At 37.0% G+C, this 19,189-nt stretch overlaps 1 protein-coding gene across 1 annotated transcript; it reads right to left on the minus strand.

Annotated features, from left to right (window-relative positions):
• Positions 1–6,734: 6,734 nt before the first annotated feature.
• LOC125863858 (uncharacterized) lies at positions 6,735–10,400 on the minus strand. Its single transcript, XM_049543836.1, has 8 exons — positions 10,229–10,400; positions 8,308–8,549; positions 8,022–8,225; positions 7,815–7,907; positions 7,645–7,746; positions 7,143–7,535; positions 6,979–7,057; positions 6,735–6,754 (listed from the first exon to the last, which is right to left on the minus strand). Exons 1-8 carry the CDS (start codon positions 10,398–10,400, stop codon positions 6,735–6,737), a joined length of 1,305 nt encoding a protein of 434 aa, XP_049399793.1.
• Positions 10,401–19,189: the final 8,789 nt, after the last annotated feature.

Here is a 19,189-nt window from a genome sequence, read left to right on the forward strand (position 1 = left end):
TTTTTTCTTTACTTTTCATTTTGCATCGAGGACAGTGTTATGTATACTTGGTGGGGTGGGGGTTTGACACCACCTTTGAGAGCATGGTCGTTCTCTCATGAAATTTTGAGTATCACTTATAATTAATACCAATGACTTGAATGATTCTCTCGATTGAACAACATGTTTGTGCAGCTCCGATGAGGTAAATTGAGTTACGTAAGTCATATTTGAAGTCCTAGCATCTCATTGTGACTAGCCAGTTGTTGAGTTGATCTATTATGATGATCGTTGCATGTAAGCTAAAAATTGTAGAGTCTTGTTTGATGATTGTGTCGAATGCCATGTGTTGCGAGGTTTTCCTGAAGTATGTGATTGACAATACCTAGAACTTTCTCCGTTAGTCCAATTGATTGATGTATGCAAGTAATGAAATGATATTAGGCACAATTTGTGAAGAGGAAGCCAAAATTGATCTTATACCTCTTTTTCACCACCTTGTGAGAGTGTGAAACTAGCTTGTAACCATTTGAGACTATCTTTTCTTTTGAAGAAACTTAAAAAACTTTGACCTTTTTGTCCCATCACCTATAACCTTCATGAAGTATTGGTTCATTTGAATAGCCAACTTACGCCGAAAGCCTAAGTTGGGGGTGTGGTGAAACAGAAGGTAAACCAACAAATTTGAAAAATCTACCTTTGAAGGATCATGTTGGAAAAAATGGAACCCCTCCATGTAAAAAAAAAAGAAAGAAAAGAAAAATGTGAAAATAGAAAAAGATTATTAAAGAGAAGAGTTTGTGAAATAAAGTTTGTGAAATGAGCAAAAGAAATGGGGTATCTAATGAGTCATGCTTAAATGAATAATAGGGTGGATTGTGAACATCATATAGTGTGAAAGAGAAGGTGAAATCATGAAATGCAGGCCATACTTCATGAAGGTGGAAGTCACTAAACCAAAATGATCATACCTTTACACTCAACCCAGCTACAAGCCAGCTTGGAATACCTTTCTGATCTTGAGTAAGCTGAAAATAATGTTGATGAGAAAATAAGGGCAAGCCTATGGGTAGAATCATGCATGTGTTTATCTTTGGTAGTGTGAGAGTTGTAGCTGATTCCAAAATTTTAGATTGTTGATGAGTTCTGTGTGAGCATGGGATCATTCTTGGTGTGAGGGCATTTGAATGCTTTTGTTGAGCTTGAACTTTTATTTGAATCAAGCATTGTGAGCTTGAGTTCTATTTGATGATGGTTAGTCATAGTTTGAAACTTAGAGTGCACACTTGAACATTGCATGAATAGTTTGAACCTCGTGTGTGCATTCCTGCTAAGTCTTGAGTAGCACTGTTTTTAGACATCCTTATTGAACTTATATATCCTTTGTTTTACTTGAGGGAAAGCAAAAGTTTATGTTGGGGGTGTTGATGAATCGTAGAATTTGACTCATTTAGGGCTTAATAATCAAAGTTTAATGTCCTCATTGGCCTGACTTATGCTCTTAACTGATGCTTATGTGTTTATTTGTTGCTAGGAAGACAAAAGAGCAAGGCAAGGACATTAATGGGCAAAAGAGAGAAAAAAACAAAATTGAAGATCACCAAAGCCACTCAGTGGTTCGCCGAGGGGTCTCTTTGCTTTCCTGAATTTACAGCGTACCAACCCTAGGATAAGAGAAATTGAGCGATGGAAGGTACCTTTCGATGACACGCCGATTGGATCGGCGAAGAAACTCAGCCCGTCGAAAGTTACAGAACTATTAATAAAGATGCAAGCAAAAACAAAGATCAGAAAGGGTAAATGGCGCATCGCCAAACCAATCTGAACACAACCTGGACCGCCTAATGTTACAACACAAAAATGGTGATGAATCAATATGAAAAGGCGATGGATAGAAGTGTTTGGCCTATCGCAGACCTGGTCGGTGACACTCAACTTATATCGCCGAATAACCCCAAAAGCCAAAATTTGAAAACGTATAAATTGAATTTCAAAAAGAGAAAAGAGCATCCTGACATTGTACACTCTGGGTTTTGAACAATAACTTTTTTCCCCAAAGTTTTAAGTAGATTTTGAAGTTTAATTTGAGTTGAAGAAGGGATTAGACGTATTGTGCAGATGTGAATTCCGTTATCCATCATATGAAGAATATAATTGGTAATGTTTTTTTGTGCTTTTTAGAATGAGTAGCGGAAACCCCAACTTTTGGGGGTCTGATTATGTGATTAATTACTTAGATTAACTTATGGGTGTTAGTGATTATTGAGTTGATTGTTGTTTTAAAGTGGGTTTGACTGATAATTGGGTTTTAAATTCAAGAATTGTAGTTCATGCAGTTCTAATTTAGTATTATTTGCCTGCTTGAGAAAGAGGTTTTAGAATTAAGGTTATCAATTGATGATTGTAGTGATTGGGTTGTTATGGGTTTTACTCGAGAGAGGGAATCTTATTTGATCCTACTTATCTAGCTTGAGAGAGTAGGTAAATTAAGGTTTTGGGCTATTTATATCTGCTTTGGTTGTCGAGGTTCGAGAGAACTCGCTTGATTCGTAATAGTTGATCCAGATATAACGATTGCATCTAAAGCTTAACCTACCCACTAAAAAGCAGCGATTGTCAATAATTCATAAATACTTGTATAGTTAGTTTGGCAATTAATTGATCACATCCCCAAGGATTACCCTCTACTAGATTACACCCCTATTTTTTAGTTGTTGCTTGGAAAACCTATTCACCCATTTGACACTTGTTGTCAACCCCTTATATTTAATTTAATTTCTTCAATAATATCATATGCCTACAATCCTTTAGAAAACACCTTTCACTTCGTAATTGAATTCTATATTGTATCACTCCATGTGGGATCGACCCCAACTCTTTGTTGATTTTATACTAGATTGAGATCACCTACACTTAGTATTGGATGAATTGTAGTTGAGCATTATTAGTGAACCATAAGACCCCACCTATAGTCCATGGTCTGACATATGGTCCGTCAGTGGCTACCATTGGTTGTGACACCAGATCCTGGAAATCTATATTTTTCCATCTTCCTAAATCATAGGTGTTACAATATCTCCCCTAGGGAACATTCTTCCTCAAATGAAGTCTAAACAAGCTGAGTATGGAGGGAAGGCCTATAATCCCTATTACTGGGTACTAGAAACTGATATCTAACTGAACCGAGTTCCATTGTAACTTTCCGGAAATTAGTAGGCTAAACTAGAGTCTAACACAAAACTAATACAGTTAGCTAAAGCTTGACAGTAGGTTTAAAGCCTAGAAAATACCTTCCCGTACCACAAAAATTTATGTTTTAGTGTTAAAGTGTCAAGGCCTAAACCCCAAGGACCAACCATGGGTCCTTGAGGAAAAGGCCTAGGAGGCTACCTAGGCAGTGACCCACGAGGGAAACTTGTAACACCCCAGAAATTCTATGACTTAAGTTAGAGCCTCACCTCATGAATAATAAGTTAAAAATAGTTAAAATGATGTTTCTAAACCTAAATTAAAGCAATTGACTTGGTTTGGAAGAGTAAAAGTCTAAACGTCAAGAAACGACCACGACATTCGGAAATTAGAGAAGAATGTGTTCTAGTGTGTCCTTAGGTTTTGGGCAGGTTTGGGAGTGTCGTATGATGGTATAATCTTGTAAAAAGGTTTAAATTATGTAAATATATATTTTTAGAGTCAAAACGTTCAAATACGAATCCCCGGGGCCACCCTAAGGGTCCCCGAGGAGGACCGTAACCTTGGCCAAGCAAGCTGCCAAGGCAGCTTGCAAATTGCACTTGGAGGGAATAGGTCCGCGTCGCGGACTAGCTCCCCCAAGGAGTAAAAATTTATTTCACGATGCGGTTGTGTCACAGACTCTATTGTCTCGAAGTTTTATTGTAAATAACTTCAGGGAACAACTCTTCGCGACGAAAATGCAGAATTTCAAAAATCAATTTTTACTTCATTAAAGAGTCCAACTAAGTGAGGGGTATTTAGGGTACTTTAGGGGACATTTATATAATGATTTTTAAGTCAATTTACCTCACTTTTATCACTCAAACATAAAACTCCAAAGATCAAAACCTAAAGTTCCTCCTTATCTTTACTCTCTCTCTTCTGAAGAACTCAATTGAAGACACTACTACAAACGGACCCTTTAGCGGCAATAAAATATGGCTTTAGTGGCAATAACATTTGCCGAGATACTCTATACCAGCCAATGAACTTTAATTAGCAATGTTGGGGTCGGCAAAGACTTTTGCGGCCATTGTGGGAAATGCTGGTAAATGGTAGCATGAATTGCCGCTACAAACCATTAGATTTTACGGCAATTAATTGCGGCAATTATGTTGGTTGCTAAAGCTAATTCATACTACCTAACTATTGTCTTTTAGCGTCCATTGATTTAGTTGGCAATTATGTTGGCTGCTAAAGGTAATTCATTCGGCCAACTATGGTCTCTTAGCGTCTATTTATTTAGTCGATAAATCTAAATAAATAGCCACTAAAGGTTAGTAGTTTTAATGGCGATTGTTTGCGGCAATTATGTTGGCTACTAAAGGTAATTCATATCGGCTATTCCTGGTCATTTAGTGTCCATTGTTTTAGTCGATAAATCGAAATAAATAGTTGCTAAAAGGTAGTAATTTTAACAGCAATTTTACTATGGTGACTAATGGCTACAACATCCCTTCTAAAAATGTCTTAGTTTGCCCCTTTAACGTCTATTTTATGGCTAATAATTTCCATTGAATTGCCGCTAAATATCATAACGTTTAACGGCAATTGTTTAGCCGCCATTAATAATATCTACTACATTATCGATAACATGTATATATAAAAATCCAACAAACATGTTAGCAAAAGAGAGCCTCATAGTAACAACAATATTCGCTAATAATGAAAACATATATATTACTATTAATTCATAAAATAGAATATATCGCTTTAAATCTAGACAAACAAAAAGAAGTACTGATCCATAATACGATAGTCACAACTTTTAATAATGTCTTCAAATAAGTTTTGTTACTTTTCTTCGAATAATGTCTTTGAAATCACTCACATATGAAATTTGAGAACTTCAGATTGTATAACCTGAAATAAAAACGAAATGTGTTAATAGATGAAATCCAAAGTATAAAAATATTGCAAGTAGTGTGACTAATCTGAAAAATTAAAGGTAAAAAGCATCCATTTTCATTTTTGTGCCATCAAATCAAAGAGATGAAAAAATCGAAGAAGTGAATTATTTTTTAGAGGATGAAACACCTCTAAATTTGGCAACCCCTAAAATCACTACTAAGAAAGGTCTACCTGCTGTGATATTCAAAAGACAGTAAAAAAATCAAGTACCAGCAGATCAGAGTGCTAATGGAGGTGGAGTGACATTCTTTTCTAGCTGTCATTGCCCAGGAGGAAAGGTTGTCGTGTGAAGAGGTCCTGACTTCAAAAGAGAAGATTAAAGTATTGAAATATGGAAACTATGTTGGTCCCTTTGCGTTTCAAATGCATTATGCTGCAGGATTTAGGCCGAACATGAACTATCTTAAGGAAGTTCAGAAATGGCCGAAGAAGGAGTTCCTTCTCCATACTTGAATGCGTAAAGATTTGAAAGCTCAAAAGCGAGTAGTTGCAGTGCTTCACGAGCTCATTAGTTTGACTATGGAAAAGAGGTTGACATCTGCTCAAATAGATGCATTTCATTCCGAGTTACAGTTACTAGCTAGACTTTTTCTTTGCCTAATCAAACAACACAGTACATTCTACATCACTAATAAAGGTGTCTGGAGTACCATGATACCTATGGGTCTTGATTAGTATTGAGTTAATCAGTAATACCACTGGACAAGATTATTTGCAGTGGTGTAGCTTTGGAACTTGGGCAACTTTTACAGTGGCCTAGAGGCAGGCTGAAAGAAATATAGATGGTGTGAACTTGAATGTCTTGAGATCTATCCTAGAGATAATTTTTTTTTTTTAATTTTTCCTGAAAGCTGTTTTTAGCTTGCTTGTATGTGTATGTCACAACATTCGTGGACTTTTGGCGTCCAAGTAGCAGCAGATCATGAGTAAAAAATCAAGTAGCAGACTGGAACTCAAGGGATAGGAAAACAAAAGAGTACTGAAGCTCTACCTCACACCCAAGAGGAAGAAAACACAGAACATGAAGAACCAAGTAGCACCAGATCAGAGTGCTGATAGAGGAAATATTGCAACTTCAAGTCAACACAACAAAGGACTTCACAAAGAAACTCAAGTCTAGGCAGCTATTAATAAGAACCCTTCCCATAACAATTTTATTAACCTAATGTCACAGGATCAACACATTGAACAACCAAAAGAGGATGAGCAGGACAAAGAAAAAACTCAGGCGGAGGAGAGGGAAATAGTACAAGAGAGTACTTGGTACTGAACCCTCTCTTCAGAAGATAGCCAAGACTACGAGTGAACTGTGAAGAAATATAAATGTACAGCTTGTGCATTCAAAATTGAAACCAAACAAACATCAAATAAACTTGAGAAACCAAGAAAAGCTCATATCATTCTTTGTTCCAAGACAAACCCAGAAAAGTTGCCTCAGAATTTGGATAAAAGAGATCTCTAACACTTGACCACTTATCGTACAAAAGTTGGAAATATACAAACCTAGCTATTATGTCCAAGTGTCACATGTTCTAAGAGAAGGGAACTAGTTTGCTTATTTTTTTAACTGATAGAGGTTTTGATTGTGCAGGTACTATTAAATACAATAACTCTCAGGAACTCCCATCTGAAGCTAAAAAGATCCAGACCACTAATAAACAACAAATTCCAAGCATTCGAATACAGACGATAAAACAAATGGAACCAGAAAGATAGTCTACACTTGTAGAAGAACTACTACTACTACTACTACAAATTGTGAGTTCAGTTGGCGGACAGATCTATTAAAAACAAATACAAGAAACACTAGTAATGAAAACTCAAAGAGTAACGTCAAATGATAAAGATGAGTAGTACCATGAGGTAGAGTAATTTCAGCATTACTAGATATCCTTGATGATTGTGGTACTCCTTGACCGCTATTATGGTTGGGAACCTGTAAGTATTAAGACATTAGTTAATAATCATTTTATAAATTAACATTTCATTAAAAATTTCTAAGACTTGTAACATTTAGTTACCTGTTCATTTGAGGTGTCATTGATATCTTGAGGAAAAGATTCATTAGGAGCATACTTTTGCATGAATTGTCTCATTCGGAGTAATTCTGATTGTAGCTTCTCATGATTTTGCTTCATCAGATCCATTTCTTCATTTTGTTTTTCCTTTAACTTAGTTATTTCTTGTTCTAACCTTTGTACAGCCTCATTGGATGAATCTTCTACAACAATATTTTCTACTGAAGATTTACTACCCCACAGAACTGAAGGAGTTGGACCAAGTCCTAAACCACGAACATACCCACTTTTCTCATTTCCCAACACTTGAGAATACACATCACCTTCCCAAGCAACATTGTGAGGAGGTTGGTCGGTAGATCTTTCATTATTGGTCATCCTTTCATTTATCATGTCCTGTTTATAAAATACACAATAAATCCAAGTTGAAATTGGCTTATTCACTTGTAATGTTTATTTTTAATTGTTTCATGATTTAAAAAATAACGTTAAGAAGAAATCTTACGATTGCCTTGGCAGAATCATCATCCAGTGGTCTACCATCCACACGTTTTTTATGAGTTAATAAGAAAATTTCTGCTCGTGTAGGCTCTATTCCATTTTCAGCCTAAGAAATAGAATTGATGTTAGATATGCATGACTAAAAAATGTTAAAAATATGTTTCACAGATTTACCTGTTCATGCATCAATGTAGCAATACTTTTGGATCCTCCTGTGTGAGGCATCTTTTGATTGGCCCTATTGTTTCTCTTTGCTTGGGTACGCCTCTGTTGTTGAAATATTTAAATAATATCTTACAAATTATAAAAAAAAATGTAGCATAACTAAAATCAACACATAGTTAAATAAGAAAGTAGGCGTGTTGTCAAGATTTTTTATACCTTTGCTTTATCAGAAAGCCAATAAGAGACTAGACCACTCCATTGATCTCTCGGTATGCGATTTGGTCTATTTTTCAGCAAAGAGTCTTTAGTCTTATATTTTGACATATACTCACCTTTAATTTCACACTTGTAGTCTTTCCATTTCATTCCTAGTGACTTTAAGACAAACGCTTCTCCACATTTTGGAAAAGAGAACTTCTTCTGCAAAATAAAAGTCAATATATAAAAGATAATATCATGTACAAATTGAGTTTGTTCTCATAGTAATAATACTAACTCATACCCTTACAAAATCCACCAATTTCTTCTTTTGCTCGTTGTCAAAGTTTCTCCAATCATCTACATTTAGAGGTGTTAATTCTAGAGTTCTTGCAACAATTCCTAGAAAGCTAGCAAGCTTTCGCCCCTCTTTCCCAATAGATTGGTTACGACTATTAAACGACACATCAATTGTCTTTCCGGGAGGAAGCTTCCAAACATCTTTTAGTAAAGTAGGACCACGAGGCTTTCTTGTCGCTAAGTTACCTAGAATGAAAATAATATTTGAAAGTCATCAAATGGAAAAACACATATGGTTAAACACCTGAAAGATGCTCTATAATAATAAACTCAGGGCATTTAGCACTGTTCTAATACTAGCACTTAAAAAGCTAATGTTCTCTTCATATTAACCTTCACTTGAGGAGATCAATCACAATGGAAAATGGCAGAGTCCTTTATTTTCAGATTAGTTCATGTTGTAACTGATGAGTTTATTTTGATGGATTATAAGGTGAGTTAATTTGATACCAGTTTTCCCACTCTCTATGTACTATGTAGTTGTGTGTGTGATCGTGAATACTCCCTCTAGTTGCGTGTGTGATCATGAATACTCCAGGTGTTGTGCAACATGTTCATGTGTTGTGAGATATATCAATAAGAACTGACACTTAAATCAAGCTATAACACAAAAGTGGAAAGTTGGCTGTTCTCCCAAAGATATTTGATGCCATCCCAAAGAGAAAACTGGCCATACTCTGTTGAGCTGGTTGTTCATGATTAAAATTTATTTGGGGCTAGTGGCTGAAGCTGTAGTGCTAAATGGCTCATGCTAGTTCATCTCACTAGCTCAATTTGTTTACTTTATATGTGGGACTTGCTGGCCATCTTGGAGTCCTACAGTTTGCTGTTGTATCTGTAGAAAACTCTGCTATTGCTGGACTCTGTTATGGTGCTTTGGTAATCTATTACTTCTTCTATTTCAATCTAAGTGTTTTGCTTTCGTTTTTGAAATGGAGGAAATGTTTTTGCTACAGTTAGTGTTAAAAATCTTATGAAAAATATTTGATGTTTTCCTAACAGTTAGGAATAGGAAGTGCATTAGAAACACTTTGTGGACAAGCATAAAGAGCTAAACAAGTAGACATGTTAGGTGTTTATTTGCAAAGATCCTTGATTATACTCAACACAGAAGCATTAGTCTTAATGTTTCTCTACTACTCATTGGCCAGCCTATGGACATAATGTTTCTCTACTACTCATTGGCCAGCCTATGGACATAGCAAAATGGGATTATACTAAAAGCTAATGTTCACTACCCTGCACACTTTCCTCTCGTAATTTTTATCCGAAGATCAACCAGAACATGTACAGCTAGCCAACAAGAAGTTAGTGGACAACTAACTAGATGTGATCAAAACAAGAAAAAAAGACTTACATGTGTTGAGAAGCATGTGCATTAACACAATCCATTCACAGAAAATAATTCCAGAAACAATAATTCCTTAGGACCTTGGCTGGAATTTTTTTATCATTATTTTTCCATCTAGAAGCCCCACAAACTTTGCATTCATTAACATCCGTATGGGCAAATTCTTTTCTAAAAAGCATACAATCATTAGGACAAGCATGAATCTTTTCATACTTTAAGCCCAAACCTTCAATTATCTTTTTGGTCTCATAGAAAGAAGAAGGCAATTTATATCCTTCAGGTAGTGCGTCCTTCAGTAGTCCAAGCAATGAATTAAAGGATTCATTTGACCATTTGAATATGCATTTTGTACGATAGATATGCAACAAAAATGATAATTTGCTAAACTTCTTGCAACCAGGATATAATTCTTCATTTGCCTCCTTCATGAGTCATTCAAACTTATCCATCTCTGGATGAGGTTGCTTTTCAGATGGATGATCAGCATTTTCTTGTATGTTTTGCTCCATCTCACCTCTTTCATTGATGTCACTATCTATAAACTCCGTACAACCTCCAAAGGCATCATGTATCATTCCTCTCATATCATCACCTCTTACAGTTGCCTGCTTCTGATTATTTACTTCGGTATTGTCTAATCGCTCTAGAGTCTCTCCGTGACAAAACCAGTTATCATATGATGGCATAATACCATTAACAACTAGATGATCATAAGTTGTTGCTCGATTTACTTGATGGATAAGTACACATTCGATACAAGGACATGGAATTTTCTCTCCTGCTTGTTTTTTAGAAAATGCATGATTTAAAAAATCTTCTACTCCATCCAAGTATTCTTTACTAAGTCTATCAAAAGACATCCATTTTTTATTTCTAGAATTGTTCATGGCGTTCAAGAAATGATCTTATTTTCTGCAATTATTGTAGGAGCTGAAAATACGTTAATTAAAAAAGATAAAATTAATCAAAAATATATTTCAGATAAAATATCCATCCTATTAGTACATAGGGTGCAATACAGGAGATGGTAATCAATATGTTCGGTATCTTTCAATGAAGTCCTAAAGGGAATCAATGCCTTCAGTTGTAATGAGATCAATCATTGTTACAACTCGTGTTTGATCTTTAGTTAATCTAACTAGGAAACAAATAATTTCTAAAAGTATAGAAATTAATGGTGGTACAAGTCAAACATTAAACAACCAATTATTAAAGATGCTTGCATGGATGTTTCACATTTAAATAAATTGATTTATATTTCATGTGTTTCTCCAACAAAATAAACAAATTATACAACCACACACCTAGTAAAAATAAAAAAAAGGACCACAAGAAAGTTTCTGATTGTCTTTTAATCTAAGATGGTTAAAATGATTTGTAGCACCCAGTGAAAAGAAATTTCGAGTTCAACAACTTGTCCAGCAGCTTGTCCAAGGGAATTGTGAGTCCAATTACTGGACAGATTTGCAAAGAACAGATGCGTGAAATAGTAAAGATGAAACCATAAGTTGTTAAGGTCTTTTGTTAATCCAGATTGACATATTCCTACTATGCATAAACTCCTAAGTGTATGTAGGTCCATCTAATCTAATGTGCAGTGATTCCTAAGTGTATGCAAAACCTATTTTGTTGTCGAAATTTTCAATAATTCTTAGGTATAGAAGCTGATGAGTGTTAAATGTAGTGAGAACAGTAATTAGAGCTCTCTAGTTGTATGTTTCATGTTTAAATTAATTGATAATATGAGAAGGTGAAAATGATTTGTTGCACGTTCTGAAAAGTAATTGCGAGTTCAACAAACTCTCCAGCAACCTGTCTAAGCAACTTGTCCAAGGCAATTGCAAGTGAAGTGGGAAGAGAAACTTGTTGAAGCCAAAGAAAAATTGAAGAAGAGAAATAGGAACTATGCATGCCAAACAGTAATGATGTTGTTTATGATACGCTGTCATGAAGTTTCTACGATTACTAGAGAAATAGGAACTATGCATGCCAGACAGCAAACACAACCAGGAACATTCAGCTAACAGTTCAGTAAACTTATAAGCAAGAGGGACTTTAAATCACGCCTTTAGCAGTCCGCTCAGATTTCAGAATTCACTCTACCTAGAAGTAAAGAAATTCTCCTGTAGATCACTTCCTCTAACAGAATGCGAGGGGATTACACAGACTCCAATTATCAAAGCCATCTGCACTGAGAAGCAGATGAGAAAAACTTGCTGACAGGAAGACTGAAGGACTTTACTTGTTCACACAGACCTTAACGTGATTTAACTGAATTACTTTCTCGGGCTGAATCTTATAAGATGACACTGATCCCATTCTTTTTCGTCTCAAGGTAAAACACAGAGAATATATCCACCATAAAGTGATGTCACTACTAATTCAAGGCTTAGCAAGATAGTAATGCTGAAACTATATGTCGTTACAACTCTTGCTCAAGATTTAGTCGATATAAATGGGCTGCAACTAATTTCTAAAAACAGAGGGGCTACAGGTGCTGTTTTAATGTTCTTCAAGTACAAAAGTCACTTAGGAATTCAGAGGAAACAATCTTAAATGTCAAACATGAAGGCCAAAATAAAATCCAAACAAAATCAAAGCATCTACAAATTTGATAATTCACATAAAAACATCTGAAATCGTCAAAGTCCAAGGTAGTGATAGTAAATCATTACCTATAGCTATATCGTGTTTACAGTTGAGAGACATCTTTAAAATTTAATTGCTAAATAGTGATTTGCGACAGTTCAAGATATATAAATATTGGCTTCGGCATTACAATGGATCATTAACCTAAAGATACATAATAAAACGAACTAATTGAACAGTTCACATCTACATAAAATAAGATTCATATGACTGATGTTTTCAATACTTTATAATCACGATTTCAAGTATTTAACATGAGTATAAATTACAGAGAGTTTATGGAGTCAAAACAGAGGGTCTATATAATCGCTAAACTTGAAAATTTAAAAGAACATATCTTTACTCATAATCAAAACGGCCAAAGATCACAAACAGAGGAAAACATACTTTTACGAATCAAATCACTTGGAAATCACAATTAATGCCTAAAACTGATTAGTTCGTCAAGTATGTTTTCTATGTTTTCCTTGTTAATGCTTAAATATTGATTAATGAACATGATAGAAAATAATTACACACTGTATTCTAGATGACGATCTACAGAGCAACAAAAGTTATAGAAAATCATAGAAACAGAGGAGTTGAGTGGAGCAATCTACATACCTAAAATTTTCTGAAAAGCTTGTTGTTGCTGGACGCCGTTTTTGTGAGAGAGATATATGTCATCTGTGCGTCCTAATATAATGATTTAGGTTGCTGAATCCTTATTTTCCTGGAGATGTTTTAAGTAATCTTTTCCTTATTTGTGTAGGAGAGCTTTTTAGGTTATTAATGTTTACCTTAAAAGTGTAGAAAAGCTTTTTTCTCTAGGATTTGGAGAAAAACGGGAGGGGAAAAGTTTTACAGAAAGGCGGGAGTACTGTTTTTAGAAAAAAAAAAAAGCTCTTTTGCGGCTATTCATTAAATTTGCTACTAAAAATGTACTTATTGCTGGCCATTATACATTAGTCGCTGATAGTTTACCCTGCACAAATACATCAGTGATTGCCGCAAAAAAATTGCCGCTAAAGTTCATTTTTGTAGTAGTGAGAAGATTGGAGCTTCAAGAAGAAGACCAACTCTCCAAGGTTGCAACTCGGATTTTTATGGTTAATTCGTCAATAAGGTATGGTTGCTTATCACTCTTGGGATTCATTTCCCCAAGAGGCCCCTTCAAGATGAATTTCAAAATCTCCAATTTCTATGTTTCAATCCAAAAAAGTGGGTCTTCTTTCTAAAGTGAAATTGATGTCCTAAACTAACTTTGATTGGTGTTATATGAACAATTATGGATGAATTTATGTTGTATTGGTAGTTTCTTGAATAATTCCAAATGAGACCCATGTTTCTCCTTCTATTCCTAATTCTAACCCTAGTTTGTGTTGGATATTGATAGAAGGATATGAATTGAATGTGATGTTATGTAATTCATGTTTGTATGATGATTATACCCTAGGTTATGTATAATCTCTATAAAATTAGGGCGGAGTTTTTGAATGAAGCCTTGAAGGCTATGAAGGGAATATGTCAATTCCTTATATTGATGTTGATTATGTTATGACTTCATGAATTACCTTGTATTATGTATTGGTTATGAATTGTTTGGTAATTGAAGTACGGGTGTACCATGAAGGGAAAGAAGGTATGAAGGTTGGTTCTTCTTTGAACTCAAGTATGAAAGGTGAATTACTTAGACTGTAATAATGCTATACCTAATGTGTTGTTATGGTGTTGATGACCTAGTTTCCTCATTCTTAACCCGTCTACACTTCAATTAGCTATGAAGTATGTAGGTATATTATGGTATAATTGCTATATGATTGAAAGGTAGTTCTCATGATTATAATGTAATGTAAAGTGAAAGGTTCACTCACTTGCTAAGTGTTTCAAAGTGAAAGGATTTTTACTCACTTATGAACACATATGAGCTATTATGGTAAGATGTCTATATAAGAGTCTAGTTGTAACACCTCGACTTTTTAAAACGTCTAAATTAACTCGTATCTTCGTGGAAAGACAAGGAGGGTGAGTAATAAATTAAAAATGATGTGTTATGTGATATTTTAAGATAAGTGGCAAAATAAAAGTTGGCGAAAGTTACTGTAAATTCCTTTTTAAAGATTTGTCTGAAATTTGAGTCAAATGTCTCGGACGTTTTCTCCCAATCTATTAAGATTTGTGGTCCCCGCAAGCTATGAAATCGAAGGTCTACGAGTCTAGTTTCCAACCCATCAAACCGTTCATTCATACGACTTCAGAATAGAGAGATATTCGCATTTTCGTGGGACTGCGCAAGCAGGCACGTGAGGTGGGGCCCTAAGTCGGTGGAATGTTACATATATCTTCTCCTTCGACATTTTTCTTCATTTTTAAGCTAAAAACCAGAGAAATTAGAGAAACCCATTTCAAGGATCAAGTGAAGTATAGATTTTATCGACTTAAGTCCTTGACGAAAGTTATTCTACGCGTTGGGCTCATCATCGTGGTATAATTTCTTTTATCGATTGCGTAGCATATCACACTTCAGTGTTGGGACAACAGGGGTTTGAATATATTTGAAGGTTTTGAGGTGAATTACGAACCTAAAATCGAGGTAAGACCCTTCTTTCATCGACTCTAGCTTTTATAAGCAGCAAATAGCAATTTGCGACGGAAATACATATCTTTTATCGTATTGTCATGGTATCTTTTATTTTCTGTGTTGATTATGGCCCTACCTTGTTATAGTATCGAGGGAGTTATGAGTTAAAGTCTTTAGACCACGTGAATTTAGCGAAAAAGGTATGTTAAGGCTATTCTCTTCCTATGGCATGTTTCCCTAAAGCTTAGGAGCAATGTAATTGAGTTGTTATCGTTGTTATACTTGTAGCCATTATTGTTGATTGTTGGCTGCTCGAGTGCGTATAATCCTCTCTTATCGGGATTCTTATTCAGTAGTAACATTCGTATGTTGGACACGACTTAGAGGCTATCTGTATAGGCTGCCTATAACTAAATTACTCACTTTTATCTGTTGGATTGTTATTGTTGCCTTTGGGGTATTGTGGTTAGCTGCAGGAATGTGATCTATGCCTAACAGGGATATGTTCTGCCTACAGGGCTATATGGATGCCTAAAAGGGCTATGAGTTGCCTACGGGGCTATATTGATGCCTTCAAGGGCTATGAGTTGCCTACAGGGATATATATTGACGCCTAAGAAGGTTATGTGCTTCCTACAGGGCCATGTTGTTGCCTAAGAGGGCTATGAGTTGTCTATAAGCTATGTTGATGCCTAAGAGGGCTATGTGACTGCTTGTGGGGCTAGGGGACTACTGATAGGGGTATACATGCTGATTGGCACCTTCCGGGCTTATGGGGGCCTGAGTAGGTGGTCTTGTGTGCTGTTTGTACCTACCGAGCTTATGGAGGCTTGGTTTGGTTGTTGTTTCATTAGTTTTGATAAATTTAGATTTAGAAGCAAGTCAGTACAATTATCTTATCCTTAATTTATTTATTAAATTATTCCAGTATATCAGGATACCTCATCATAGTCTATTGCCTTTCATCAAGATATACTTATTTGTTTTCTTGATTGTTTGTGGCTGCCATGCGCTACTAGCAAATGGTTCAGCAGGGTCAGCTCGAGCCTGAGTTCTGGCATTAGGAGCCAATTGCGCCCTTGAATCTGGGGTGTGACAAAGTTGGTATCAGAGCCACATCGTATCCTGGGGAGTCTGCAAGCCATGTCTAGTAGAGTCTTGTTTATAAATGTGTTGTGCACCACATTTGATAAGCAAGAACCTGCCGGACATGTTAGAATGACTATCCTTTTTTTGCTCACCTCGTGCTATAGAGTGGTGTCTTAAGGGTTGAGGTTTCTGGCTTATAATTGATACTTGTATGCAGATAGAGATGTCTGACACTAGACAGACCACAACTAGCCAGGGGCTAGATACAACTACAAGCGAGGGTACCAACAAAGTACCACAGGTGGAGGTGGCCCATTGTGAGACCCAGTGGGAGACATCTTCTCAGCCCCCTATAGCTTCTCCACAGCTTCAGGAGCCTCTGAGGGCTACAGGACTTCCGGCTCCACCAACAGTACCACCTCTAGTTCCTCCTATTCCATCTGATTAGGATTTCAAGAGTGCAGTATAGATGTTAGCACAGTTAGTAGCTGCACAGTGCCAACCAGTTGCGCCAGATATTGCCGGACCTTCTGAAGGGACCGAAAGTTTGAGAGTTTGTGAATTTCTTGCCTTGAATCCTCCACAGTTTACAGGGACAGATCGCAGAGAAGACCCTCAACACTTTGTTGATCAGCTTCATAGGATCTTCAGAGTCATGCATGCCTCAGCGACTGAGTCAGTTGAGTTACCAGCATTTCGATTGCGTGATGTTGCAGTATTGTGGTATGAAAGTTGGGAGAGATCTAGGGAAAAGGATACATCTCTACCCACTTGGGATTGCTTTACAGAAGCTTTCATAGATCACTATTTGCCTCGAGAGATTAGGGATGGCCGGGTGGACCAGTTTCTGAACCTCCGACAGGGTGGCATGAGTGTCCGAGAGTACGGGCTGAGATTTGATTCATTGGCTAGATATGCACCAGCATTTGTTGATACGATGCATGACAGGGTGCGTAGATTTGTGGAAAGGCTTGACTCAGACTATATCGAGGCTTGTTCTATCGCTATGCTAAATGATAATATGGATATCTTGGGGATTCAGGCCTTCGCACAGGACATAGAGGATCGTCGACATCTACAGTATACGAGTGAGAGGGTCGAGAGAGAGAGACAGAAGAGGGTTAGGCCCGCTGGTTCGCAGGGAGATTTTCAGGGTGATCCCAGATCCCGATATTTTATTAGGCCACCTAGACCTCCACCACAGCAGTTTCAGGGTAGTAGATTTTATAGTCAGGTACAGTCAGGCCTAGGTGAGGGCTCACGAGCATCAGACTCTCATTAGTAGAGAGGCTCAGGCCAGGCTAGGACAGCACCGCCGCGTTGCGCAACTTGTGGTAGGCTGCATTTCGGGAGGTGTAAACAGGGTTTCACAGGTTGTTATTCTTGTGGACAGGAGGGGCATGTGTAGAGAAACTGTCCGACTACAGGTCAGGGTGGTATAGGTTAGTCGACCAGGTCAATAGTAGGTTCCTCTTCATCAGCACAGTCTACAGGGTGTGGACCCCAGATTTCAGCAGGAAAAAAGGTAGAGGTAGAGACAGAGGCAAAGAGGGAGCATCTAGTTCTAGTAGTGGCCAGAATCGTACATATTCACTAGCCGACCGACAGGACTCAGATTCATCACCAGATCTTATGACAAGTACATTGATTATTTGCTCCCGTTGTGTTTATGCTTTGATAGATCCTGGATCTACTCTGCCTTATGTGACTCCACTTATTTCGAGGAAGTTATGTATAGTAGCAAAGTCATTAGATTGACCCTTTATTGTATCTACCCCAGTTGGTGAGTCTATCGAGGTTGCACGGTAGAAATTATCGACCGTCAGACCTCTGTAGATCTCGTAGAGTTAGAGATTGTCGATTTCGACGTCATTATAGGTATGGACTGGTTAGCGTCTTGTTATGCTAATGTTGAGTGTCAAACAAAGATTGTTAGATTCCACTTTCCAGGAGAGGCAGTTCGGGAATGGAAAGGCGTTACACCAACGCCAAAAGGTAGGTTTATTTCCTATCTTAAGGCGAGGAGGATGATTACTAAGGGTTGTATTTATAATCTTGTTCGTGTTCATAATATAGATGTAGAACCACACTTCCGTCTATTCCGGTAGTTAATGAGTTTCTAGACGTATTTCCATACGAACTTCCTGGTATCCCTCCAGAATGAGAAATTGATTTTGCTATTGATATGCTACCAGGTACTCAACCCATATTTATCCCTCCTTATAGAATGACTCCTGCTGAACTAAAAGAGTTGAAGGATCAGCTGAAAGACTAGTTGGACAAAGGCTTTATCAGACCTAGTGCTTCACCATGGGGTGCACCAGTGTTATTTGTGAGGAAGAAAAATGGCTCTCACCAAGAATGTGTATCGATTATCGATAGCTGAATAAGGCGACTATAAAGAATAAGTATCCCCTTCCGAGGATCGATGACTTGTTTGATTAGTTACAAGGTGCTGAGTGCTTCTCGAAGATTGATTTAAGATCAGGTTACCACCAAATACGAGTTCGGGAGAAAGACATTCCAAAGACAGCTTTTAGAATTAGATATGGACACTTTGAGTTCTTGGTGATGTCTTTTGGATTAACTAATGCCCCAGCAGTGTTCATGGACCTGATGAATAGTATATTTAGGCCGTATTTAGACTTGTTTGTGATTGTATTTATTGATAATTTTTTGGTGTATTCACGTTCAAAAGCTGAGCATGCAAATCATCTGCGAGCAGTCCTTCAGGTTCTTCGAGATCAAGAACTTTATGCAAAGTTTTCTAAATATGAGTTCTGGTTGAACTCTGTCGCTTTCTTAGGCCATATTGTATCAGATGCAGGTATTGCGGTTGATACACAAAAGATTGAGGCCGTAAAAACTTGGCCCAGACCTATGTCTCCAACTGAGGTTCGTAGTTTCTTGGGGTTAGCTGGGTACTACAGAAGGTTTGTAGAGGGGTTTTCTTCACTTTCAACACCATTAACGAAGCTAACTCAAAAAACAGCTAAGTTCCAGTGGATTGAGGCTTGCGAGCATAGTTTTCAGGAGCTAAAGGACAGGTTGACATCAACACTAGTTCTAGCATTGCCAGAGGGTTCAGAAGGCTATGCGGTGTACTGTGATGCTTCTGGGGTTGGGTTGGGATGTGTTCTAATGCAACATGGTAAGGTTATCGCATATGCTTCAAGA

This window comes from Solanum stenotomum, chromosome 5, assembly GCF_019186545.1.
Source record: "Solanum stenotomum isolate F172 chromosome 5, ASM1918654v1, whole genome shotgun sequence".
Taxonomy (NCBI): Eukaryota; Viridiplantae; Streptophyta; class Magnoliopsida; order Solanales; family Solanaceae; genus Solanum; species Solanum stenotomum.